The following is a 27,324-nucleotide window of genomic DNA, read 5'->3' on the forward strand; positions in this document are numbered from 1 at the left end:
GCCAAGCTCAGAGAGACAAATGATGCATGTTTTCTTTCATATGTAGAAGCTAGATCTAAAGTACACTGGGACATGGTAAATTATACAGGACTCTAGGTATTCACATGCAGTGAGAACAAAGAAGGATATTCTTAAGAGAGGAACACTAAGGCACAATGCCTATGTGTATCTGACCATATATAACAATATTTATCAAAATGAACTCCAGGAAAAGGAAACAAGAGGTTGTACCTTTGTTATTGTTGTTTTCATTTGTTCTTTTTTTTATATCTATCTTTGGAAGGGTAGGAGGAGGGTGCAGAAATGGAGGAACAAAGGGTGAACAACTGCAGTAGTGATACTATCACTAGACACTATGTGGAAAATGAACCATACAACATGTGGATGGATAGGAGAGGAAACAACTGGTAGAGAACGAGGCAAGGGGTGATATTGTTTAGAAAGAAATATACTCTTTACCTGACTTATATAACTGTAATCCCTCTGTACATCACCATTATAATAACAATAACAAATTGAAAAAGTGCTTTGGCTTACAGCTCTATGAAGGTCAGGTAGAAGTATTATACCACATGTACTTGGTGCATAAAGAACAACAGGTATTTGGGATGGAGTTGCCTGGAAGGAGAATGAGGTTAGGTTTAGGTTATGAGGGCATCAGTTCATGGTAATCAAAAACCCTTGTTCCTTCTCACCCAGCCCATGGAAAGGACTCTAAGGTTTCCTGAATCCTACTATCCTCTGCTCAACCAGCTGTTACGGGCTTGAAATAAAGACATCTGAGCTGAGATAAGAGATAACAGGTGGCAGTGAAGTATCAGTCAGAAATAGCAGCTAGGAGGCAGACAGCCTTTCAGAAGCAGAATGCCAAGTCCCGCCCCTGTCTGGTCTGGTCAGGGTGAGAAGCAGTATGTGGGAAACCAGGTACGTCTCTGCCCAGCAGCCCTGTCTTGTCTGTGAACATGCCTCATCTTTCACAGTCTGTTTCCTATATCTTCCTTCGGTGCCTTTTCCCCCAAAGGAAAACATTCCTGGGGAAAAGTTAGATGTATGGCATCTGTGTGTCAACATCAGCCTAAGGTAACAATACAGTATTCCAACTGCTTGTCTTAGAGCTGAGAGCACTGTGTCCAGGGAGTCTTTCATGGGAAGCAAGCACCATTAAGAGTGGTGGATGGGAAAAGAAGGAAGAACTTAGGGCAGTGAGTCAGCACACAGCAGCAGTGAGTGGTGACAGAAGCTACCAGAAAGTAGGGACAATATGTAGAGAGAAGTGGGAGGCAAAAGGACACATCACTCCATTTGCAATCCGGGCAAGACCTCAGGGGGTGGTAAACACTCTGGTTTTATAATAAACTGATATTCATAGAGACAGAGTGTCTTGGACCACAGTTTGACAGCCTGTGAGCTGGGGGGGATATTACAGGTTAGCACTGAGCTAGAAATCAAGTCTGGTCCCCTCATGTTTTACCCAGCAGGGCTTATGAAGGACCAATTGCATTCCAATCGGATCCTTGAAATACGTCCAAAATACCTCACCTATATATTGGGGGATGAAGGACTCAAAATAGATACTGTGTCTTCATTTATTGTCACCATTTAGTGTGACAATAATACTAAGAGTTTAAGCTGTGAGGCATATAGCTATAAACAGAATACCACATTGGAAATTAACTTTTAAAAATCAGGTTGTAGCTTGAAATAGACAATCATCTTCTAATATCCCACAGAGGATCCAGATATTAGAAGGCAATTTCTATTTTCAGTTTTCTTTCCTCCTGGCATAACAAAAAAATCATTTTGTGACTATGTACCATGCTATGCTTGCCTCGCTGTTTCCCTAATTCATCCTTTTCAAGTTTCCTCTGTGTAACAAATAGGCTTATCATGTCCCTGTTCATGTTCTTCTTCCATAACACTGAGACTGAATATTGTTCTCTTTGCAAGCTGATGAAGACACCAGGGGTCACAAATTCTCCAGGAACACTCATTCTCCTCCAGATGGGCTTGAGGTGTGAGATTTCAAAGCCCCATTCCCCAGCAAGGGCTACAGGATTCTGTTTTATTTTACATCAGGCTTTGCATTGGGCTGGATTTCAATGACTTTCTCTATACTTAAGAACTATCATGGGGACAGGACTGTTCCCGGGGAGGCTGTGATGGGTTGACAGGTGCGTGACAGTGGGAGCTGCTCTTGGCACAAGCATGTAAGGCAAAAGCAAGAGTAACAGCAGCACCGTCCCGTCTGACAGCCAGGCCTGAGAGAAGTTAGCACTCTATGTATATGAATATCTACTCCATGTAGGAGCTCAGAAATCGGCCCAAACATTTTTTATCACAGATAAGATGGGGGGAAAAATCACATTGGGGGAACCACCAGGATTCTTAAATTCTTGGTGGTGTGTATTTTGGTATCTCTACTGTGCAGCTCCAGAGAAACAGGAAATGTGAACACTCAAGCAAGCAAAAGCCTCCCATGATTACAGTGCTGCAGTAACTCCCAAGTCCAGTGCTAGGAAACATTCCCCCAGGAGATGGCATGCCAGTAGGTCCTGTGTCACCAGGGTTCTTTCAGCCTTTTATGTCACCTTGGTACTACGCTGGTGGTCCAAGGCCCCCATTGAGGATACCTAATCAGGCACTTGGAGGTGTTCCAGGAAGTCAGCCATTACTCCCCAGTGGCATGGACCCAACATGACAACAAGGACATCAAAGTATGGATGGGCCAATGAAGAGAATGACTCCTCCAAGAGAAATGGTGCCCTTAGGAACACAGAACTATGGAGGTGCAATGAGACCCCCATTGAATGCTTTAGGTGGCCCTGGCATGCCTGGAATGAACATGGGTCCAGGTGGTGGTAGACCCTGGCCAAACCCAACAAATGCCAATTCAATACCATATGCTTCAGCATCTCCTGGGAATTATGTAGGTCCTCCAGGAGGTGGAGGGCCACCAGGAACACCCATCGTGCCTAGTCCCCCAGATTCAACCAACTCTGGAGACAACATGTATACTTGAATGAATGCAGTACCTCCTGGGCCAAACAGACCTAATTTTCCAATGGGTCCTGGGTCTGATGGTCCCATAGGTGGCTTAAGAGGAATGGAATCACATCACATGAATGGCTCTTTAGGCTCAGGAGATATGGACAGTATTTCCAAGAATTCTCCCAATAATATGAGCCTGAGTAATCAACCTGGCACTCCAAGGGATGATGGTAAAATGGGGGGAAATTTCTTAAATCCTTTTCAGAGTGAGAGTTACTCCCCTAGCATGACAATGAGTGTGTGATCCTTTATGCGTCTCCTCATGAAAACCACAGTGAGTCAGCCCTTCACAGAACTACTACGGAAGAAAATTATTCATCACAGTGTACAGTTAAACAAAGGAATCTCAATCACACCAAACCAACCTTTTCATTTCCTGCTGTCTGCCCTATTTTGTGAAGAAAGAGGGTCCAAACGTGATTTAAACAACTGTGCAGAGTGGCACATTAGAATTGCCCTAATCTGAACTGCAAATAATTATCTGTGTATGTATATGTGTTGGAAGGAGATTGTATCATATATGTGGCTGTTACATGGACATATACGCAAACATGCATTGACCCCACAGGACATTGTAAAATATTATCACATGACATCTTAAGTAGAAATAGGTAGGGACTTTTTATTCCATCCTTTTTTCATGTTTACATTTTAATTATTGAAAGTTGCTCCTGTCCCCCTCCTTTGAAACTATTTTGTGCTATGTATATCACTGCTTTATATATGTTTTAAGGTGAACTCAGATGTTATGGTTTTTTAAATGTCTGCAATCATGGATAGGAATAAAATCACTTGAGAGCTTTCAAAAAACAAAAAAAAAAGAACCTACCACCTCCTGTCTTCCCCAATTCAACAAAACTTCTGCACAAAATTCTGGGTTTCCAGGCTACGAGGACACAAGAATTTTCTTACCCTTACTATTTCTTAGCAGTCCAGAGGACACTGGTAACCAGGGTACATCTGTTGAATTTTGTCATTTCACAGAAAGGGAGATATTTACTTCTCTCTCAGCACCTCAGGGTTGTCAGGTGACAAGATATATTGTCATGGCCCTGTCATCCCAGCAAACTGAAAGTACAAGACTTGAACTTGAAAGAGCCTTCAGAATGTTTTATTGCAATGTTATTTTCTCCACCTGAAGCTGACTGATCCCACATTACAGAAATGCAATTATCCATGTTACAAGTTGCTCTCCTTCTCTCCATTATGAGCCCAGCACTCGAATCAGTTCCTTTAATGCCCCTCATGGCAAAGTGTAACATTAAATGTTGATCTCTTGTTATGATTTTCCAAGAGGAAGAATTAGAGTGTATGCCAAGACTCTTTGTGAAGCTGGCTTTGCACACACATGCTGTGTGACTAATTTACTAATTTACTTCATTTCTAGCCAGGAATCTCAACTTTGGTTGAGATGATTCTTTGGCGGGGGGCGGGAGGGGTTCATGTGTCCATTAAGCGGTATTTAAGTAGTATTCTTGACCTCTACTCACAGGACACCATTGGCAACCCTGAGCCAAATCTGGAGAAAAAAGCCTCCTAATACTGTCCTGGGTACAAAATCACATTTTGTTTAAAACAACAGCAACCATGGTCTTTACCAACTGCTGATGACTCATGCCTGTAATCCTTGCTACTCCAGGGGCTTAAATGAAAGCATAGTGATTCCAAGCCAGCAGGGAAGACAAATCCAAGAGCCTTTTATTTTCAACTAACCAATATATAGCTGGAAATGGAGGTGTGGCTCAAGTGGTAGAGCACCACCTTGAGTGAAAAATTGGAGAACGCAAAGCCCTGAGTTCAAGCCTCACTATCAGCAGGTACACAAAAAAGACCCCTAGCCTTACACCTTAGTCTCATCTGTATGGCCTCCCAGTGAGAATGGAGAACTACTGTTGTTTGTAGGATTTTTTTGGAGGTGGGATCAGTACTGGAGTTTAAACTCAAGAGCCTTGTGTTTGCTAGGCAGGTCTCTATCATCATGCCTCTGATGCCCCCGGTCTTCTTTGCATTGGTTATTCCAAGAGTGTTTCTCTTTAGGCCCATTTAGGCCTCCTGTTTGTGTTTCTCTTTGTTACTAGGAGAGGTGGACAGCTCTGTGCCCAGCCCTGTTGCTTCCTCCATAACATAGGATGATACCTGTGCACCACTGACCCAACCATGGACTTCTCTTAACTCCCCCTACATTTCAGGCTGGCCTGTACCTCGGTGCTCACATCTCTAACTTCTAAGTACCTAGGATTACAGGCTTGAGCCACCCTCTCTGGCTAGAGCTACTGTTTTATTCAGGTGAAATGATAAGTTACTATTATTCCAGAGGTATTTATTCCCACAATACATTGAGGATCTCTTGATGGTACTTGGCAGGTCTCAGCTGGAAGAACAACGATGAAGATATTTAGGAGAAATTTATCCTGCTTGCAACTGAAAACTCACAAGTTAAGAAGTTGAAAACAAATGTGTATATTTTTAAAACTTCTCAAGTGCCAAATGGGAAATCAATCCACCCATCATAGTGGTTTATTGTAACTTTGAAGGTTCCTCCAAAAAGAAGACAGTAAGAGCAGGCTTAATTCTACTAGAATGATCAATATCCATCAATACACAACATTAAAATCAAGTTAATTAGCCTCACAAGTGTTTATCTGGAGAAGGCATGTGTTGTAGGCACTATCTCAGAAGCAAAGCACTTCTGGATATTCTCTTGCAAAGACGTTCTGCAGAGAGCCAGCATGCTTGGCAGGCACTTTGGAGAACAGCTTAGAGGAAGGATGACTAAGATGTTTTGTTCAATATAAAAAACCTATTATTTGGTACAACTAATTGAATTAAAAGTAGACATGAGGCTGACACAGAGCTGACACAGGAGTAGTGGCACACTGTAGAGAGAACTGGAATGTTCCTGTTCTGGGTGAAACCAGATCTTTCTATATACTGCTGAGATCTATAATTTCAAGTGCTGTTAGGGACTGTTAAAAGTTTGAAGGTTTTCCTGGGTCATTCTATAGTCATTCTTCAAATAACAAGAACAAAAACGGCTGTGTGCAGAAATCTTTGCACTCAATTTTGTTCTTTTATTATTTCTTCCACACAAAAAGAGGAAGGTTAACTGAATGCAATTGTTAGGTGTGATTGTTTCTTTATGCCAGGCAACTTTTGCATAATTCCAAGCAACCAAGTGCTTACAAAAAGATTCAGAAACACAAACAAAATGAGTTCCATGATAAGGAGAGTTAAAATGAGTATCTTGTTGCTGCTGGTGATGAATCGTGTAGAAGGGAGACAGTGTACAGAATTAGAAAATTGAGGACACAGAGGTAAAGGAGAGCAACTGGAAAAGGCCGCCAGATTTGGGGTCTAATTGACCCCCACAAATGAATACTATCAAGAAACCCAAAAGTTTGGAGCAATAAAAACACATCTAGGAACTCAAAAGCTAGTTTTCCCTCACTCTCCTTCATTTCAATCCTGTGTTAGTCTTCTCCAGAAATATTTACATCCCTGATGTGGCATGCAATATAAATGTACAATGACATTGCATATTTTAAACCAACTTCAGTTTCTTTTGATTGACAGCATTGAAAAAGAAGCAGAATATTATTTCAATGCAGTAGAGGGTCTGGTCCTTTAAGTTTTGGTAGATAAAGATTCATGGAATAAGAAGAGACATTTTTTTCCTTTTGGGTTTAAACCTGCAATAAAATGTTGCTGACAGACTAATTATAAATGTTTTATATATTTTGTGCAGATGGCTCCTCGCTAAACCAATTTAATTCCCATTAATGCTAATCTTGTTAATACCCACTCAGAGAGCAAAGGAAAACTCTTAATAAACTACTGATTTATTTAGGAGGTTTTAATGTGGGGAGGTGTGGGAGTTGATAGAAGAGGAAAAGCCACCATTTAACCACCACTGTATGTCTTAGAATATTTTCCAACTATTAATGAATATTCAGTAGTTGGCATGAGTGAGGGATGGGAGGAGTAAAGTGACAAGGTGACCATCCTCCACACATGAAAAATGAAGGTATTTCAAGTGAGTTGTCTACTGATAAGGTTTTAGTACTAGCTGAAGACAAGTGCAGTACTACAATCAATGTAGACACTCTTTCTGCAAAAAAAGTTTAAGGAAAGGTAAGATGCACACTTGTAAACTAGTTGAATGGGATTCTCCTTACTCTTTTATTTTTTGTGCCTATTCTGGGGCTTGAACTCAAGGCCTTATACTCTCACTTGGCTTTTTCACTCAAGTCTGCTGCTCTACCATTTGAGGCACACCTCCACTTATGGCTTTTTGGTGCTTAATTGGAGGCAAGAGTTTCACAGACTTTTCTACCCTGGCTGGCTTTTAATCACAATCCTCAGATCTCCAGCCTCCTGAGTAGCTAGGATGACAGGCATGAGCCCCATCACCAGCTGTGTTTCTCCTTGAAACACACAAGCACAAAACAGTCACACCAACAAACAGGTAATATTGCTGCATTCAGAGTGTGGCCTCTCTATTTTGCTCTCGGTGAAAGAATCCAGTAATTTTCTATTAAACTTAAATCGACCATCAACCTGTTAAATGTCCCTCTCTCAGAGAACTTTAATTGGCTAAGAGCCAAGATAGGCTCGTATAAGATACCAAGTCCTGGTCTTAATGGTTTTCTTAAAAACAATTATGGTATAAGAATTGGAGCTTAGACAGTAGTCATCACCTTGTCTCTTAAAAGACTCTAGCTTCCAAAAGCCCACATCTTATTCCCCATCCTTCCTTGCAAAACAGCATGAAATGAAATAGTGGAAGATGGGGAATATTTGTCCATGATCCACATCTGGCTTTATGGTATGTCACTGAACCTCCCCAAGGCTGATATTCCTCATTTGTGAAATGAGGTAATAATCTTTAGCTCTATGGTAGCATGTCTTAGCATAAGGATCAAAACCAGATCAGAAATCAGTGTGAACACAGGTGTGCAAATGTACAGTGGTAACTGGAGAAATGTTTCATTTAACAGGGTGACATGGGCCAAAGGGAGAGAAATGTAAGAATGTAAGAATAGATATTTTGTCAAAATGTCATATATAAATAGAAAGAGGAGAGATCAATGTTTACTCTTAAGGTTCTGTTTTATTGGTTATTTTTGTGCCTGTTTTGGGGCTTGAATGTCCTCCCTTCACATGTTTGCTCAAGACTGGCACTCTCTCACTTGAGCCATTCCTCCAGTCTTGCCTTTTTTGGTGGCTAAGTGGAGTTAGGACCTTCATGGCTTTTCCTGGCCAGGATGGCTTCAAACCTGGATCCTGAGATCTCAGCCTACTGAGTAGCTAGGACTATAGATGTGAGCCATGGCACCTACCTGGGCTTTCTAAAATGCTTAATGATACTTATACTTTATGACAGGGCATATGGGACATAAAAATGCAAACTGAAAGGTGAAAGTATTAAACTGAGTGCAGTTTTCCTTTTGTGTTCATCCCAAGTGTTGTGTACTGGTTATACATGAGGATGGAGCTGAGGCGCAAACATTCATTCTTTGAAGGAAGAAAAATACTGAAACAAATATTTTCAGCTCAAATATTAAACTTCCTTTTCTGTACCGATTGATAAAAAAAATATATTATATATTTGATATTTTTTTTCTTTTTAAATTATATTTGTTATCCATCCAGCCAAAGTCTGGCCGGTCATCTGGTAGAACTTGAGGTTGAAGGGCCTGTAGAACTCGCGCAGCCCGCTGCACCCACGCCCGGGTCGATTCGGGGTGGGTCCTGCCTTTGGTCTTGCCCAGGCAGTGCGGCTTGCTGCTGCCCTCGGCCTTCTTGAGGCAGGGGAAGCCCTTGGTCTTGTTGAAGTAGAAATGCTTGTCCGTGATGATGCGCTTGAGGCCCAGAAAGTCCTGCAACGCGGCCCAGCTCGCCGGCCGGGTCACGGATGAGGCGCTCGCCGCTCACGAAGAGCATCTGGCCGAGCGGGAAGTGGCGCAGCCAGTGCTCCAGGTGCTTGCGTAGATGCCGATCTGGATGGCGCTCCACGACGTGTCGATGAGCCCCGCGCTGCGGTTGCGGAACGTCAGGCTCTCGAAGCTGGGGATGTCGGGCCGCTTGGACAGCGTCTGCGTGTAGTCGGAGATGGCCCTGGGTCACCGGGTCGCGCACCACCACGATCAGCTTCGTGTCCTTGGACATGGCGAGATGCGCGCGGGCGCCTCCCGCGTCACAAAGTAGCTGGGCGTCTTCTCCATGGTGATCTGCCCGTCCAAGGTCCTGGGCATCAGCTCCCTGGGGGGGGGGGGGGGGGGAGACAGGGAAAAACGGAGAAAGAAAACAAGGCTTGTGAGAGTCGGAGGAGGAGGGAGGAAGGAGGAGGGCCTGGACCTGAGGGACAGAGAGAGGCTGGCACAGGGCCAGTGGAGCGGGGGTGCGCAATGCCCAGCGTGGCCAGTCTGGTTCTGCTGTGCAGAAGCCCCAGGACCACGCCTTACAGGGGCGCGCCTTTAGGTGACCAGTGTTATTAGTTAATATAAACTCGGTAGCTCAGAAAGGGGCCTGAGAGCTCCTATGCGTTATGTAAATTTCAATTTTTTTATTATTATTTGTATCATTCAGGACTCCTTTAATAACTTGGTCAAATTCTCTTCTTCTTAAAAAAATTCAGTAGTTGTACAAAGGGGCTTCAATCATCACATCAGTTTCTGAGTACAGTGCATCTTGACCAATGACACCTGTTCTATTCAACTTGGTCCATTTTTTAGATGAATCCTAAACACAATGATGTAGCTAAGAGATCGTATTTAACTGTCTACAGTCCTTCCTGTACACATGCTTGTACTATTTCTATTGTGGCCATCTATCTTTTTCCTAACAAGAATCATTTCTCTCAAAGAGTTTTCTAATAAAGAAATAATATACACTTTTTTGTGGGACTGAGGTTTGAACTCGGGATCTCCTTGCCTGGCTCCCTTGTTCAGCTGGTGCTCCACCATTCGAGCCATAGCTCCAGCCCAGCTTTGTTGCTAGTTATTTTGGAAATGGAATCTCACAGACTTTTCTGTCTAGGCTGGCCTGGAACCATCATCTTTTCAGTCCCAACCTCCTGAGAGCTAGAATGACAGGCATGAGCCACCGCCAGCTTGGAGATTATATTTAACACAATATCATAATGCACAGCTGTCCTCCTTCATCTCTGGTTTGACTTTGCCTGGTTTTAGTTACCTACCTTCAGCCATCGTCCAAAATATTTAATGGAATATTCTAGAAGTAAGTCATTTGTAAGTCTAAAATTATATGCCATTTTGAGTAGATGAATTCTGACACAGGTCAATTATCCTTCCCAGTGTCAATCATTTTTCATCCAATGTATTCATACTGTATACACAATCCATCTCTTAGTACATTCCCTCCAGTGAATCTACACTGAATACACTATTTGCCTGTTAGTGACTTGTCTTCATAATTCCTGAGGGAAGTTTTTTCGTGTGTGATAAACAGAACATTAAATAATCTACCTTTTATTTGATTATTTGAGATGGCCCCATTATCATATTCTAAATATTATAGTTCCTTTCTCCATTGACCTTCTTATAAGTTATTATCATACTGCAATATACTATTTCTAATTCTGATGATTTGTTTCAATAAATTCTGCAGCTAGTTTTTCTTTTGCATTTGTAATAAAAGACATATTTCATTGCATGAGATTGCCACTCTTAATATATTTCAAGTTTTGTCATTTATTCTATTTGCTTATATTATGTATTTAATGTCAAACATGAATGTAAAGAAGATTGCAAAAATGAACCTTATGTTCCCACTTCCACCTTCAAGAACTCACAGCTGGCCAGGCACTGGTACCTAACACTTGTAATTCTCACTATTCAAGAGGTCGTGATCTGAGGATCATGATTCAAAGCCAGCCTGGGCAGGAAAATCCATAAGATTCTTATCTCTGATGAGCCACAAAAAGCTGGAAGTGGAGGTGACAGTCTTGAGCAAGAAAGCTAAGTGAGAGTGTGAGGTCCTGAGTTCAAGCCTTTTACCAGTACAAAATCCGTAACTGATAAACAATTTCATTCATAAATCACCTGGTCTGCACTCCCACCGTGCCAAATGACTTAATTTAAAGTTAATCACAGGCATCCTGTCTGTTAGTTTGCAGGTTAAGTATTAGACACAAATTCCTCACCTGGTGAGGTATTTTTGTGGTGCTGATGTACTGCAATTTAATGCTGGAGGTTTTACCCTAGTTTTGTTTTCTGTGATAATTTCAACCAGGTTCGCTTCACTTCTATAATTTTTGGAAGGAAGAATAAAAATGATACACGATTTCTGTTGATGGATTTTAATTTTAAAAGAAATTTATAATTTGTTTTTTAAAAGAATTTCTAATCTACCTTACTAAAACTGAGCCTTTACATCTACTTCAGTGCCAGGTATAAGCAACCGAGCAAAGAGGAGGGTTCAGTGATATCGCAAGGAGACGCATGGTGTTCCACATTATCCCCCATCCAACTTCACAGTGTCAATTTCACAGCGCGACTCCTTCAGAGAACTGAGAGGTGACCAGGCCAACAAGCTCTGGGAGCTCAGTTTAGCTACCCATGTACGAGATAAGCTGGGAGATCTGCCCAGAGATGGTTCAAATTTCTCAGTGAAAGAAATTTGATCAAATGTGTGGGAATGTTTCAGTCTGTAAAAGCAAACACCAAATGCACCACAGTGATAAGAAAAAGTATTTGTTGATTTAAATACAAAAGGTCAACATTCCTGCCTCCTTTCCTATTATCTGTGGCTTTTAACTACTTTAAGTTTGGGCCTGCATCTCACACACAGGTATCAGACTTCAGTTGGGGAGCTCCCAGTTTGGCTTGCAGGGGGACAGGGGGAGACACCCAAGAGCCCTTCTCTGAGACTGAAAGCTGTAGACTGTGAAAACAGTTTTAAGACAACTGAAGAAGAAACTGAGTTTTAAATTACTTGAATAGAATGGGGGAAAATAACTATCCAAAGTAGGAGCTTAAAAAGGAAACTGCTGAAATAGGATTTCAGAAAAAAAAGCACATTAATTACAGACCGTTGTCGGCAGGATGAAAACTGACTGGGTGGCATGAAGGAAGGGCATCAGGCTTGACTATAAGCTTTCCCCATGCTTGCTTTTTTGCAGGAAAAAAAAAACCCAACCCAAACCAAAAAAGTGGTAGTCTAAATAAATTCTAACTTTGGATTGTAAAGAACAGATATTTTGTAAAAGGACTCACCTAAGACACTAACTTGCAATATTCTTTTACATTTTTCAAGTCATTTTCCCTATTGCAGGCTAGACTTGAATGTTCAAAATGGTGCTGATAGAAATGGTGGGACAAAGTATGAACAATTCATCAGTGAAACCCACTGGACACTATGTTGGAAATGATCTACATAACTTGCAGGGAGGGGGAGCAGGAGGGAAAAGCTGGGAGAATAAGGGAGGGGGTAACACTGTTCAAAAAGAAATGTCCTCATTACCTGTATTATGTAACTGTAACCCCGCTGTACATCACCTTTACAATAAAATGTTAAAATGAAAAAAAAAATGGTGCCGATCTTCCTTTGAAATGAAACGTACCTGTAAGGTAAAATATTGAATTTCCAGGGATCATGAAGACCTGGGAATTACCCTTCCTTACCCCTGTAAGACATGTGCTGAGACTGTACTCTATGTAAGCACATAGACCTTGTATAGACAGTGAAAGCCCCAACATCATGAAAGGTGTGAAGAAATCCCAGCCAGGTTCTGGGAAGTCCAGGGAATTTCCCTAAAGATGGAGCCGATGGAAACCATCAATTGGATGATAGAAGGGAAAGGTCCTAGAGAACTTTACTTCCAAGCTACATGAGTGTATTGTTCCAATTTCATCTCTACACTGTGAATAAAATTTGGAAGCTTTTCTAGTAGGTGTGGAGAATGGGGTAGAGACCAAATGATAAGGAGAAATTAAAGCATCCTAAAGGATATAAAAGTGAGAAAGGATTTCACTGGCCAATTATTATTACCAGGTGTGATTTATGCATTTAGTTCTTCTAAAGGACTCAGAATTCACAATAACTAAAAAATGGCAGCAATACAACTGTTCACCAATGAATGAGATGTAGGATATCCATACAAGGAACTATTATGGGGCTGCAACAGGGAAGGAAATTCTGTCATGTGATACAATATGACATTATACTAGGTGATACAACCCAATCCCAAAAGACAACTAGCTGCCTGGTCCCACTTCAGTGAGGTTATCTCTAGAGTCATACCATAGATACAAAAAGCCAACTGGTTTCTAGGGCTTGTTTGGGAAAGGAATGGGGAGAGTGATTCATGAAGTTACGGTTTTCCAAGATTAAGAGTTTTAGATACTGATCGCATAGCAATGCCTAACTAACACTATACTAAACCCATAGACACGTAGGGACATAAACTTGGTTACAACAATTCTTTTCTACAGAGGCATGCAGGAGACAGCAAAGGCATGCATGGTTAGGAGAGCATTTAGTTAGACAAAGGAGTCAATTGGCTTTGCAATTAATTAAGTATTGAAGCCAAGTATTGAAAGGGCTGTGGTTTTGTTTTCCTCTTGCTGGACCGAAGAGGAATGAAATAATTCATGATATTCCATGGAGCTGATCTGAAAGCAGGAACATGATCTCTTCTCACTGCTGGCTGGGTGACTTCAAGTCAGTCGTTTAATTTCACTAAGCTCAGTTTCTTCATCTCACCATGAAACTCAGTCCCAACATTCAGGAAATCTGGACCACAATGGTCGTGTCAGCATGGCCATTGTTATTGAGAACCTGCCAAGCTCTGTTTGTGGTGGTCATTGCTTGTTTTATTAGCAGTACTGTGGTTGAACTCAGTGGTTTGCTCTCGCCAGGCCCGTGCTCTGTTACTTGAGCTACAACTTCAGTTGTTTGCTTTTGCTAATTTTTAGATAGGGTCTTACACTTCTTTCCTAGGCTAGCCTCCAGCAGTTGATTGAGAAGCTGTTCATGGATGGCTGTGGGTCATGTAGGGCCTACCAGGGACCCCAAAAATAGACTGTTTTCCCACTGTCACACCGGCTATGGGTCAGATCTGCCTCTGTGGTGGGGCCTCAGGGATAATCAGAGAAACAGGACATCCCTTTGAGAAAACAGACTGTTCTCTGAGACTACTGTGATCACAACTCCATTGAGGGAGAGTCTGCCATGACACTCCGTGCGCATGTAATATGTGCAAGAAATGGGAAAATGAAGGAGCTCCTCTGGGCTTTACCTTTCTTCTCAGTCTTGGGCCATTTCCTCTCAATTCCCATTGCCTCATAGTCTCTGTTGGTAGTCTTGCTTTCCTTTAGTGTTACTACTGGAAGTAGCTTCTCCTAATAAATCTGTAAATACACCTGCCCCGGGATGTTTTGAATAGTTTTGGTTAGTTATTCACAAGGAAAAGTTAATCTTGCCTCTTGCCTCTGACTCTACCTAAAACCAATTACAGGTTGCTTGCAGACATATACAGGAAAGGTAAAACAAGCATTTTAAAGGAAACTTAGGAGAGCATCTTAGATATTTTGAAGGAGGACAAGATTTTGAAGCTATATTAAAGGAATAATGATAAGACTGAATTAAACTACACTAACAAAAATATTTTTTATCAAATGAGACAATTAAGTGAATAAAAAGGCAAACATTGGAATGGGAGAGAATATTTGAAATACATGCCTCTGACAAAAAATAGTCTTATCTGTCATATAAAGAGCCATTATGAGTCAATATATTTAAGAAAAACTACCAGCCTAAAACAAAAGAGCAAAAAGCTTAGATAACGACGATATACATAAGATAGTTTCAGGTATTTAATAGATTTATGAAAGTCATCAGAATTCTTTTGTTATCAGAGAAACAATAATTTAAACCCAATATCAGCCAAGCATTGGTAGCTCACTCTGGTAATTCTAGCAACTCAGGAGGTTGAGAACTGGAGGACTGAGATTTAAAGTCAGCTTAGTCACAGGAGTCTATAAGACTCCATCAAGTCAGTGTGTAGGTTTAGTTCAAATGGTAGCGTGCCAACTGAGAAAGCAAAGTGAGCAAGTGACAGGCTGTGAGTTTAAACCCTGGCACTAGAAAAAAAATAAAGGAAGAAAGACAGAAGAAATAAGAAAGGAAGGAAAGAGACAGATACAGAGAGAAAGAAAGGAAGGATGGAGGAAGGGAGGGAAATAAAAATAAAGAAAACATCATTATCAGGCTGTGACACATACGCTTGCTTCTGATGACTGACTAACCATTTCTAATAATGTTTTATGAGTTTATAAACCAGCTAGAATAAAGATCACTGAGAATTCTGGGTGTAAGTGAGGATAAGGGCTCTCTGGAACTTTGGTACTGGGAAGGAAGCTAGCACGATGAATCTAGGAAGCTGCTTGGCACTCTACTAAAGCAGAGCATGCACACACACTCTGCCCCTCTGCACTCAGTAGACATGCCAGACCTGTTCCAAAAGGCATGATCACTGCAGTTCACAGAGAATCTTCACAGTCTCAAATTCAAGGTACCCAACTGTCATATCAAACAGAAGTGTATAGTGTATACACACACACACACACACACACACACACACACACGTACATAATACCATTTAGCCACCAAAATAGAAGATTGCTGACATTGGTGCCTGATGGTGTGGCTTAATCTTGTGATGTTAACAAATGTAGCTAGTGAGAAGAATAGGCATGCATTCATTTATGAGAAGGCCAAAGACAGATAAACTCACCTGTTGCCTATTGCATTCAACGACCAATAGTGCCTGCCCTTAAGAAGAGTCAGTAACTGGGGACGGGCAGCAGGGCTCTGGAAGTGGGTGATCAGACAGATGCTGCTTGCTACATAAGTACATGCTCTTTGTGAAAGCTCACTGGGCTGTAATCTGGGATATGTGTCCTTTATTTTTGTAAAGTTATACATGAATAAATATTTTACGATGCTTATAAAAATACATAGCCCACTTTTTCCTAAGAAAATGTGAATTTTGTAAAATCCAAACAAAATAATGACAACCCCCAAAGGCATTTGCTAAACCAATTTTATCTCTAGTCTGTGGAAAAGTAATCACAAAGGAAGAGGCTTGGAGCTGACCCCCACACATAGGATTTGGGGGTCCTGTGCCTCCCCAGGCAAATTACCAGATCAGGAGCTGCTGAGACATCTGGCCACCTACCCTCCCCACCCAGCATGCACCATTATATCACAGAGGAGGGGATCTCCAACTGTGGCACAGATAAGTGATCTGACAAACTGGCCCTGTTTGCAAAACATTTCAGCAATTACTTTCTCATTTAAGCTTTTATACAGTTGTAAGAGAAATAACGTAGTTAATATGATTGCCCCAATTTCTTTCCTAATGAAGCCACTGCCATTCAAAGAGACCCAAGCAGCATACTTCAGTTTTTAAAACAGGAAGGAAGCGAGGTGGTCCTTCCAATGCATCCATTTTATGAGTCCAAGTCAGAAAAAGCAATACTTGGGCTGGGAATATGGCCTAGTGGCAAGAGTGCTTGCCTTGTATACATGAAGCCCTAGGTTAGATTCCTTAGCACCACATATATAGAAAACGGCCAAAAGTGGTGCTGCGGCTCAAGTGGCAGAGTGCTAGCCTTGAGCAAAAAGAAGCCAGGGTCAGTGCTCAGGCCTTGAGTCCAAGCCCCAGGACTGGCAAAAACAAAACAAAACAAAAGAAAAAGCCATACTTAATCCCTAACTTCCCAGGCAACAAATAGTACCAGAAAGTTCAGAACAGTTACATAACCTCCATCCTTTCATCTAGCAGGAGAAGAATTTAAGCAAGACGTGAACATAAAAGACAATAGGAGAGATCATTAGAGGAGAAATATAACATGGGAAAAAGAGGATATGGCATAAACCACAGAAACAGTAGTATCTCAGCTTCTCTCTCCCATCTTGGGTCATCTTCCTTCTTACAGAGATAGGCCTTCAGTTCAATGGAGAGAATTAAATGGCTTTATGGTGGATGGATCTCTTTTCTGTTTCCTGTAAGGTTGTGATGTCCAAATGTTTGGTCCTCATTCCTTTATCCTTTTAACTTCCTCAGTCTTTTGTGACCCTCCTGCCCTCATGTGATTCTCAGGAAGGTTTTGGTTTACCAATTTATCCTGCCAACTGAGAGCTGAAGTTCCCTGACCAACAGCTTTTCTATTAACCCCTTTATCACCAATTCCTGGTGCACAGTTCCCTGCATTGCATCCAATAAGAAACACTATAGGCTTATGCCTCTAATTCTAGCTGCTCAGGAGGCTGAGATCTGAGGTTCAAAGCCCAGAAAACCCCTAAGACTATTATCTCCATTGAACTACCAAAAAGAAGAAAGTAGAGATATGGCTCAAGGGGTAGAGCACTAGACTTGATCAAAAAACGGTCTGGGACAATGCTCAAGCCCTAAGTCCAAACCTCAGGACCACACACACACACACACACACACACACACACACACACACACACACACACACACACACACTCAGATTAGAAAAAGAATATATCAACCCCACCTTGGGTGGACATGTTCAACCGATATTAAATATGAGGACCTGGAGCTATCTAGAAGGTTCTTGGGAGACCCTGGAGACAGGATTCTGAATGGAATACAGTTCAGACAAAGGAATTGGTCTGCTGAAATCGGGAGCTGGGTCCAATCAGACAGAAATATCACAGTATGATTAATGTCATGGATCTAGAAAACTGAAGCCAATGTGCAGGAAAACAGTGCAAATGGCTGCACACTCTCAAACGCTCTTCCAATATAACCCAAATTAGAGAAGATAAAGCCCTCAATTAGGTGCTGAAAATGGAAAACTGAAGCTGGGAGGGTGGGGTAACATATTTAGGAGAGAGACCTATTTGAGAACTGAGGCTACCAGACAGCTCTCTGTAAACTTTTCAAAGATCTGAGTTGTAAAGGTGAAGTAGGCTCCAATCAGCAGTGCTAGATGTGTGGTTCAGGTGGTAGAGGACCAGCCAAGTATGAATGAGGTCTAAAATCCAAACTCCAGAACCAAAAATGAAAAAAAAAAGTCTTTCTCCATCACTAGTGAGAAGTATATTTCACTTCATTGAAGCTGAAACCAACTACTTTTTAAGTTAGTACTTAAGCCTTAGAACCCTAACAGAGACAGAATATTCTTAGTCTTTTTCTAAAAAAGGCTCAGATGAATCACACAACCCCTTGAGGGCAGTGTGGTTTTATGGAGAACTCAGAACTAGGGAAAGGAAGGTGATTTCAGTCGTTTCCCTGCTGTGGATAAGCTGTAAGATTTCAAGGCCATCACTCCCATTCCCTGGGCCTCAGTTTCTCCACAAGCAAAACAAAGCTAGAGTTTTCAGTGTCTATAGGACCTTTTCCTTCAGAGATTGCATGCACAGCTTGGGGACTATAATTCATTATCAACTTGTCTTAATATAAAGCTCTGCCCAACTTCATTTACAATCCCGTTCTGAAGTGTGACTAGGCCACCTGAATCCAGAGCTATGTATAATTAATCAGTCAGAGCAAGTATGCATCAACAGAACTGATTTCAAAAATCAATGAAGCCTCAAAGAATAAAATTCAAGTAACTGATGCTCAGAGAAGGTGCTGAGGTTGATTCTCAGGAAAGCTAAGCTTGTGTTCCTCTGGTGCTTTGGGGCAGCAGAGAGACCTGAGAGTTCGTAAGCCAAGTGGTCTTATTGCATTGGAAAGGACTGTGACAAAGACAACCCATATCTGTCCCTTTCTTCCTTTGTGTCTGAAACCGGACAATAAAATATCTCAACTAGAAAATAACAGAAGTTCAAGGACTGAACTACATTAAAATAATAGATCGGGGGCAGCCAGGCTCTCAAGTTGAGATACCTTAGCAAGAATAAGATGGAAGAAAATGAACACTCAGGAGAGATTTACCATAGTCCAAGTTCTGATGCTTTGTTCCCCAATTCTGCAACAAGGAAAAGCTAGAATTATTATCCTAATTTCACAGATGAGAACATAGTCTCAGAGATAATGTGGCTTGTCTAAAGACAAATGGCTATGAAGAAAATGGACCGAATGAGATTCCAGCCTCTCTCTAGTTTTGAAGTATGTGTTCTTTCAAGTTTCCCAAACACCAGATCTGTCTCTGACATCCTGAAAAATATATGTGAGTACAAGTACATTCCCTTCCTATTCATCTTGGAGTGCAACTCAAACCTTATCTAAGGAGAGTTCAGATATGCTGAATCTTGCAAATAGGCAATATATAAGACATGTTATTTCAAAGCTATCTTCTAGGATATTCAGCAACGGGAAGTCTCAAGTTGTCGAGAAAAGGCAATTTACCTCGAGGAATAAATAAATCTGGCCCATACCCACAGAGTTGTGTGGGTTTTTTTCCTTTTGTTTTTTGTTTGTTTTGGTTTGTATAATAAAATAGAATCTGTTTATGCAAACCTCCAGCAGCAGAAAATCCTAGAAAGAACATGTCATTTTCATGGCCACAGTGTGAGGGTATTTCCTCCAGGCCCCTCTGGCGTGTGCCTGGGAGCACAGAAAAGTGCTGTAAACTCGGGGCTGTCAGCGGGCTGTCTCTTAGGCCAAGCCTGACTCATATTCATCATTCTTTCCCTGCTGCTGTTGCAAGAAACCCCACTCCAAACGTGACTTGTAGGCCTGGAAAGGAGACTCCCTTTAGATAATGTTTGAGTTGGCTTCCGAGTGAGAGCAAGACCAACGTTTCCGCTCTGCCTCCCCCACTGACCCAATCTGGATATGTAATTCTGAGCAATCAAACCCTCAGCAAGACATAGAAAATATCAGACTTCGAGGCTGGGATACGTTCTGGTCTTTGTGAATTGCAGACCCCTCCCTCCAAATCTCAGAATGATGAAGTCACAGAAGAGAGCACCAACCATTCTGACGTTCCCCAGGATTTATGATGCAATATGCACCAAAATTTATTTCAAGGAAGCCAAACACCATTCCATGAACTTCAGGGGAGGCAGAAAAGCCAAGGACTCTTCATTGTTAGTGTGGGGAAACTTTACCAAAAGGACAGAAGATATATTTGTGGTTAGGTCAGATGGAAGAGCCATTCTAAAAGGGAAGGACTGAGATTTTTCTTGAATCACAGATGCAAGGTATGATTGTGTGTGTGTGTGTGTGTGTGTGTGTGTGTGTGTGTGTAGGCGCGCGCATGTGTGGGATCTTGACGCTCCCAAGCAATACCTCACACCTCATTATCTTATTTACTGACTCCGAGGTATAGTAATTACAGAGAGATGAGTATTTTCCAAGGCTCAGAATGTCACCTTCTTCTTCCCATCTAAGTTTACTTCATTGGGGAACTCTGGTATTCACAAATTTAAGGCATTCAGAGCTTAAGAAATCACTAGATGGATAGCAACACCTCCTCAAGCTCTCCCACAGCAGAAGGTCTCTGGATTGAGTGTCCCAAACAAATAGTAACAGGGCTTTTGCTTTTGACCCCTTGCCCTATTCTGAGAACTTCTTATACCTTTTTTCTTAAGTACAATCTTCACCCACTTATTCAGATCCCTGGCATTGATCCACACTGTAAAAGTGGGGTAAATGTTTCAACATTTGAGAATAAAGAATTTCAAGGGCATGCATAGAAAAAGGGAAACAAAATAATGTAACCAGTTTACAGAGAAGTTAGGAAGGAGAGACATGTGGTTCTAGACTTCATTATGAGAGCCAAAGGTAGCAAAAATCTAAATGTGTGTGTGTGAGGGGGAAGGGAGCCTTTATATGCAGCAAAGTTGGATTTGATGTGAAGTAATATCAGAATGACATTTTCAGATATGCAACAGTTAAAAGAAGAAATAACACCTGTGTAAACTTCAGAAATGAACAAACGTACTTGTGTGTCCATTTTTAGCTGATGAACAGGGGAGTAAAAAGTGCAAAAAGCCATGATGAAGGAAATCTGTGTATTTAAATGCAAAAAGAGGGAGGGGCCATCTAAAACCAGTGTGTAGAAGTAAGCCTTAAAAAAACATTCTTAGTATAGCTAGGAAATAACAACCAACAACAGAAATAAAAATCTAACTGTGATCTAGAATCCAAGGGCTGACACTGATAAGCTCTTAGAAGTGTATATGGGGAGGGCTGGGAGAGGGAGAGTGAGAAGGTAAGAAAGAAAGAAAGGGAGAGGTGGCTGGGAATGTGGCTTAGTGATAGAGTGCTTACCTAGCATGCACAAAGCCCTGGGTTCAATTCCTCAGCACCACATATACAGAAAATGGCCAGAAGTGGCACTGTGGCTCAAGAGGTAGAGTGCTATCCTTGAGCAAAAAGAAGCCAGGGACAGTGCTCAGGCCCTGAGTCTAAGCCCCAGAACTGGCAAAAAAAGGGAGGGAGAGAAATGGAATGAGGTGGATAGAGACAGAGGAACTTAGCAATCACAGGCAGACAGAACAGAGATGAACATCAAGAGGCAGGACTGTGGGGGATGGCTGTGCCTTTAAGAGGGGATGGCCCAGTTAGCCAGTCCCCCCTCCTTCTGGCTTCAACCTGAAGAGAAGTCATGCCAGCCCCCGCCCCTCAGCGGTGAGCACGTGTGTCAGGAATGGCCACTGCTGGCCCAGGAGGCAGAGGCAAGAGGTCCTGCCTCTGCGGTGATATCACTGTGATGGACACACTCATAGCCTATCATTGGCTCCTGGCCAGTCCCTCTCCTTCCCACATCTCTGCTGGTATAAAGACTGTTATTCTCTCCCTTATTAAACTCAGAACATCCCTTGAGAGTTCTCCGGGACCCTACGCACAGTGTCTTCCTTGGCAGGTATGGGGCATCCCGAGGCTACCCGAGGCTACACGTGGTCTTTGCTCCCGCAGTCAATCCCTACTGGCCAGGGGATGCATGAGAGCAAGAGAGGACCACACAGGAAGAGGCAGAGAGGCCCAAGACCTCCACGCGGATGGGAGGTAGAGCAAAGCCCAGAACAGGACTAAAAAGAGACTAGCTTGCAAACTGCAAGCAGTTATAACTAGAAAGGAACCTTAGCCCCAGACTCCTCCAGCCCAGGCCTGCATTCCCAAAATCTCTTGCAGCCAAACAGACAGGGTGCTGGGCTTAGATTCTGTGCTTCCTGGCCCTTGGTCCACATGTTTTTCTATGGTGCTTCATTCTGTCTTAATTGAAGTTAATTGAAGAAATATAATGTGCCCAGAACCTTATTATCATCAGTCTCTGAAAAAGAAAATTAATCTATGTGTTTGTGGCAGTGGAAGTGTGTGTGTGTGTGTGTGTGTGTGTGTGTGTACAAGTGTGATGTAATGCTTCTAAACCCAGGTAGTTACATTACACAAGGGTCTTCATTAAAGGGAGAAGGGTTTTCTTCAGCCTATCTGGTACCTTCAACTACCTACCTTATAGTCAGTCATCTAGAAGAGGAAAGTAGAATTCTTAATGGAAGTGCAGAGACCACAGGCCAACAGGGAGGGGTGTGCTTGCTCCCATGGTGGCTGCCACAGCAAACCCCCCTTCTAGGCTCATCATGGCTCCTGACAGGAGTTTATAAATGATGAGTTTGAGAGCCCTGCTATCAGCTTTTTGCGTTACTGTGGACAGCTGCTTCAGAACAGCACTCTCTCATCAGCCCGGAATTATCAGGTCTTTGCATATGGGTGGATGCAGATAAGAGGGGAGGGGTACTTGCATGGCTGGGCTTAGAAATCAACAATCAAAGGACATCCAGGTTAGAAGGCTGAGAGAAGAGCACCCTGAGGACCCCAGGAGGATAAATATGCAATTTCAGAAACGTTTTTTGTTGTACTTTGGCAATGGGGGTGGAGGTGGGGGGGTGCTTTGATTTGTTCACTCCTCTTCTGCCATTATCTTCATCTCTTTTTCCTGTTTGCATTAGATTCTAATTATTAAGTTCTGGATACAGAGCAGATAGTAAATAAATAGCTCTTTTCAGTTTAGGATGGGAAAAGCATCCAAGGCTCTAGTGTTGAGAGTCTTTCTGAAATAAGTCATCAACACCCTGAACAGAAAGATGTCTTGCTTCCTTGGTTTTGAACAATGGAAAAAGACATACATTGTGTCACAATGAATCAGAACAGAGCTTCTAGCATCACCTCACCCATATGCTATAAAAGATATTTGCAAAATAATGGCATCATGGTGTCAGAGAAGGTAAGCTGACAGAACAATCTTGAGTTACAAAACCAGTGAGGGCATGTCCCACACCAGCAGTCAGTGGGGGAACCATCCCAGAAGCAACCACAAAGTTTCAAGTCATCTAAAGAAACACAAAAAGAAAGGCTTTGGCTTTGAAAGATGCCCATCCCCCAATAGTCACAAATATGCAACAGAAACTGTCTTAGTTAGAAAAAAAATTGTGTGTGTGTTTGTGTGCACACACATGTGTGTACATAATGGTATTTGAGCTTGAACTCTGGGCTGATAATTGTCCATTAGCTTTTTTCTCAAGGTTGGCACTGTATCCCTTGAGCCACAGCTCTACTTCTGACTTTATAGTAGTTAATTGGAAATAAGAGTCTCACATACTTTCCTACCTGGGCTGGCTCTGAACCAGGATTCTCTGATCTCAGCCTCCATAAGTAGCTGGGGTTACAGATAATGAGCCAGAATCTGTCACACAAGCACTGACACCTGTAACTTGTACCCCTGAACCTTAGGGGCACGGCAGGGGGGGGGGGAGGTGTGTCACTGAACTATGACCCACAAGTTAAATATGGCTATTTTTCTTTCATTTTATATTCTACTTATATTAAATATTTGGCACAAGCAAGCCCCTGCTGACAGTAAGCAGGTAGTCCTTGCCAGGGTCTGAGGAGAGGGGAGAATGTGGAGGGGCTTGCTTAGCACATGTCGGGTACTTTCTTTGGAAAAGATACAAATGTTCTGGAATGAGGTAATGCTGATCAGCTATTTGTATCAATAAAGTTTCATTGAAACAAAGCCATACTTGTTTGTTTAGATATTGTGTATGTGGCTTTGGAACAGCAATAGCAGCAGCAACAGGACTGAGGAGTTGTGACAGAAAACATACGGCCTGCAGAGTCTAAAATATTTATTGTCTGAATCTATGGAGAAAAGAATTCTCCACCCCTCATGTACACTGTCACTGTCAAGCTTAAAATTAACGTGAACATCTTGACTGTCACATAATAGGTTATTTTGTTGAAACTAAGGAATGAAAAATAAATTGCATTGTGTAAGTATATAATAGATGATGATTTGTGTACATCTTTATGACTCATCCAAACATCCCTGGCCCATCACAAGATTACCCAAATGACCAATAATAATTAAATTGAGTCATCTTTGGAAATTTGCCAACTTCCAGACATATTAAAACAATAGACTTAAACCTTTTTTTCTGTTTTGTGGTTACAAAAGAGCGTATGTCAGAAGAGGAGACTAGAACATATTTCACTTAATCATTTATTAGCTTGATTTATAACTTTTTAAATGTTTAGACATATGGTATGTAAGCCCTCATTTGTATTCTTGTCCAGGGACTTGAAAATACTAAGGGTGTGCCTGAAAAAGTGCACCAGAATTCAGCAACATCAACATCATTATAAAGAAAAGTGAGGCAGACAGACAGGACTCTTGATTCAAAGGGAGCTGGGGGGGGGGGGGGCTGTGAGGGTCTGAAACTTCCAGAGAAGCAATTCCCATGTACTAGGTATTTCCACCGTGGTGGAGATGCTACTGCTCTCTCACATCTGTATGACTGAACAAGATCTTTCCTTCAATACAAGGAAATAAAGCATTCTAGGTTCCAGGGGAGATCACGGAGAATATAGCTGCTTGCTAGACGGGCTATATGTCTGCCTGCCTGCCTGCCTGTCTGCCTGCCTGTCTGTCTGTCTATGGATCTGCCTGTTTGCCTATTGATGTGTCAGTCTATCTATCCATCCATCCATCCATCCATCCATCCATCCATCCATCCATTTATTTTGCTGTACTGGGGACTAAACTCAGGCTTTCTATTAGCTGGTGCTCTGCCACTAGAAACATGCTTCTAGCCCAGATTTTTTCTGGTTAATTAGCAATGGAGTTTTATAGTCTTTCCTGTCCAGGCTGGCTTTGAACTCAGATCCTCCAGAACTCAGTATCTTAAGTAGCTAGTATTATAGACATGGGCCATTAGCACCTGGCTAATTACTGAAAAAAGAACAAAACAAAACAAAACAAAATACTGGCTGTTGTAATATAAGAGGATTGGAAATCCTCCTGTTCCTTCATGGTCAGACTGTGGGAGCATGTCTGGACAAACCTTTTGGAGGGTAAAAGATACATGAAGCAAAAGTATCTCATTGTTGGTATCTCAGCAAAAGCCTCCATAGACCTGCTTGCAGTAGCAGATTCCCTAGACAAAACCAAATTATCCAGCCAATATCAGCAGAGACAACTGGTTGACCCACAACTGCATACATTACTCAGAGCTGCCTGCCTATCTGAGTTCAACCCTGCAGACTTACAAGACAAGTCATTGTTGAACATCTCTGAGGTTTTCTGATAATGTTATGAAGCATTCTTTTAGCCATAAATAACTGATATCCATATGATAGAAGCTTACCAAAATGTAGACAAATGCATACCAGGCTATTAATAATGGTTACCATAGGGAATAACATGCACAACGAAAGTACTGATGTACTCCAAGAAAGTAAACCATTCCTTCTGACTTGGTTCACTTTCCATCCTTGACTTGTTTTTAAAATGCCAGAACAATTGATAAAATAAGAAAATCATAATAATCTTGGTAGCTCCGTAGGGCTTTAAGATTGTTTGAATGAACAGAGTTCTGACATTGTCTACTGTTTTAGAATAATCAGCTTTTGTTTCTGTTTACAACATGGATAGCAGTGAATGAGCCCCATAAGTTCTCTTTTAGCCCATTTTTCCTTTGTAAAGAGGAAAGTGGTTCTTACTGGGGGTAGGAGTCACTGAATTCATGATAATAGTGACCATGAATAGGAAAAGTCATGGGGAGAAACAGTTGAAAGAACCTGAAATGCTGTCCAATTGTATATACACTGAAAGTACTTAGGATAGGGATTGTGATGTGGATAGTGGGGATGGCGATGATGGAGACGATGACTCCATACTCATAGCAGACAGCCCCAAGAATCTGTTAAATGCCTCAAAGTTGATCAAATTTGGCCTTTAAATGGTGCAGATACTTGGGCTATTCTACCAAAAACTAGATACCAATGTATACAGTTATTTTATCCATTCATGCCAACGGTATCAGAGGTGGAATAAATACTGCCTAAACTTTACCAAGCCAAGAAGACAAAAAGAATAGTTACAAAACATTATTGAGGGCTGGGGATATAGCCTAGTGGCAAGAGTGCCTGCCTCGGATACACGAGGCCCTAGGTTCGATTCCCCAGCACCACATATACAGAAAACGGCCAGAAGCGGCGCTGTGGCTCAAGTGGCAGAGTGCTAGCCTTGAGCGGGAAGAAGCCAGGGACAGTGCTCAGGCCCTGAGTCCAAGGCCCAGGACTGGCCAAAAAAAAAAAAAAACAAAAAAACATTATTGATTTGATTGGGTTGTTCATCCTACATTAAAATTCAACAAATACTGTTAGCTACCTAAAAGGCACTGAAAATAATGGTAGATGTTAAAATATCAGAGAATCATCTCCTGTGTGAATCATAACATCCATGACAGAAGAGGGGACAGAGAGAGGACAGAGGGAGGGGGATTGGAAAATGGCATGGAAGTAGCTTTGGTTGATCTACATGGATTAGGTAGAGAGTTAGAAAAAAAAACTGATGGCTGAAAGCCACAGTTTGGGTGTTGATAAAGAATCACATTCTGGACTGCTGACATGAACAAAATGGCTTATGCCTCACAATGGGTCTTGCTGGCCCACAATCCCTGGAGCCTACAGAAAATATCAGCCCCTGTCTGACCATCTAAAGCCCAAAACTCCCCTTGCCCCAGTCTAACTGCAAGGTGTGCACAGAATTAGAAGTTTTTTCTTTTATTTCTTCAACTCTCCTGTGTCTAGAAAGACCAAATGTTTTCCCTCAGATTGCCGTTTCAATCTTACATTGTAACTAAAGGGTTAACATGTAAGGACTGAGGGTTCTGTTTTCTCTGCCTTCTGCCTTTTTCTTCCTTACAGGAAGATAGTTTTGTTGTTCAAGGCCATTTGGCTATTTGATATCTTATCCAGCCCCCACAATGTAACATTTTGTAACTCTTTAGTCTCAGGTAAGACCAAAGTGGGGGAAAACTGTTTAAAAA

General features: G+C 41.9%; 1 protein-coding gene, 1 long non-coding RNA gene and 1 pseudogene across 2 annotated transcripts in view; 1 reads left to right on the forward strand and 2 right to left on the reverse strand.

Annotated features, from left to right (window-relative positions):
• Window positions 1-2,065: 2,065 nt before the first annotated feature.
• On the reverse strand, window positions 2,066-4,735 carry LOC125365953. Its single transcript, XR_007213761.1, has 2 exons — window positions 3,874-4,735; window positions 2,066-2,122 (listed from the first exon to the last, which is right to left on the reverse strand). It is a non-coding gene; the product is annotated as an uncharacterized LOC125365953 (long non-coding RNA).
• On the forward strand, window positions 2,192-3,412 carry LOC125365952 (annotated as a pseudogene).
• Window positions 4,736-8,361: 3,626 nt separating the features above from the next.
• The window catches only part of Hs3st3a1 (heparan sulfate-glucosamine 3-sulfotransferase 3A1), an 88,909-nt gene continuing 69,946 nt past the window's right edge, over window positions 8,362-27,324 (reverse strand). Inside the window, 6 exon segments of the mRNA XM_048367302.1 lie at window positions 8,362-8,761; window positions 8,763-8,930; window positions 8,932-9,035; window positions 9,038-9,167; window positions 9,169-9,221; window positions 9,224-9,309. Coding sequence (XP_048223259.1) covers window positions 8,675-8,761; window positions 8,763-8,930; window positions 8,932-9,035; window positions 9,038-9,167; window positions 9,169-9,221; window positions 9,224-9,309 — 628 coding nt within the window. The 3' untranslated portion in view covers window positions 8,362-8,674.

The sequence above is a fragment of the Perognathus longimembris genome, chromosome 17 (genome assembly GCF_023159225.1).
Source record: "Perognathus longimembris pacificus isolate PPM17 chromosome 17, ASM2315922v1, whole genome shotgun sequence".
Classification (NCBI taxonomy): Eukaryota; Metazoa; Chordata; class Mammalia; order Rodentia; family Heteromyidae; genus Perognathus; species Perognathus longimembris.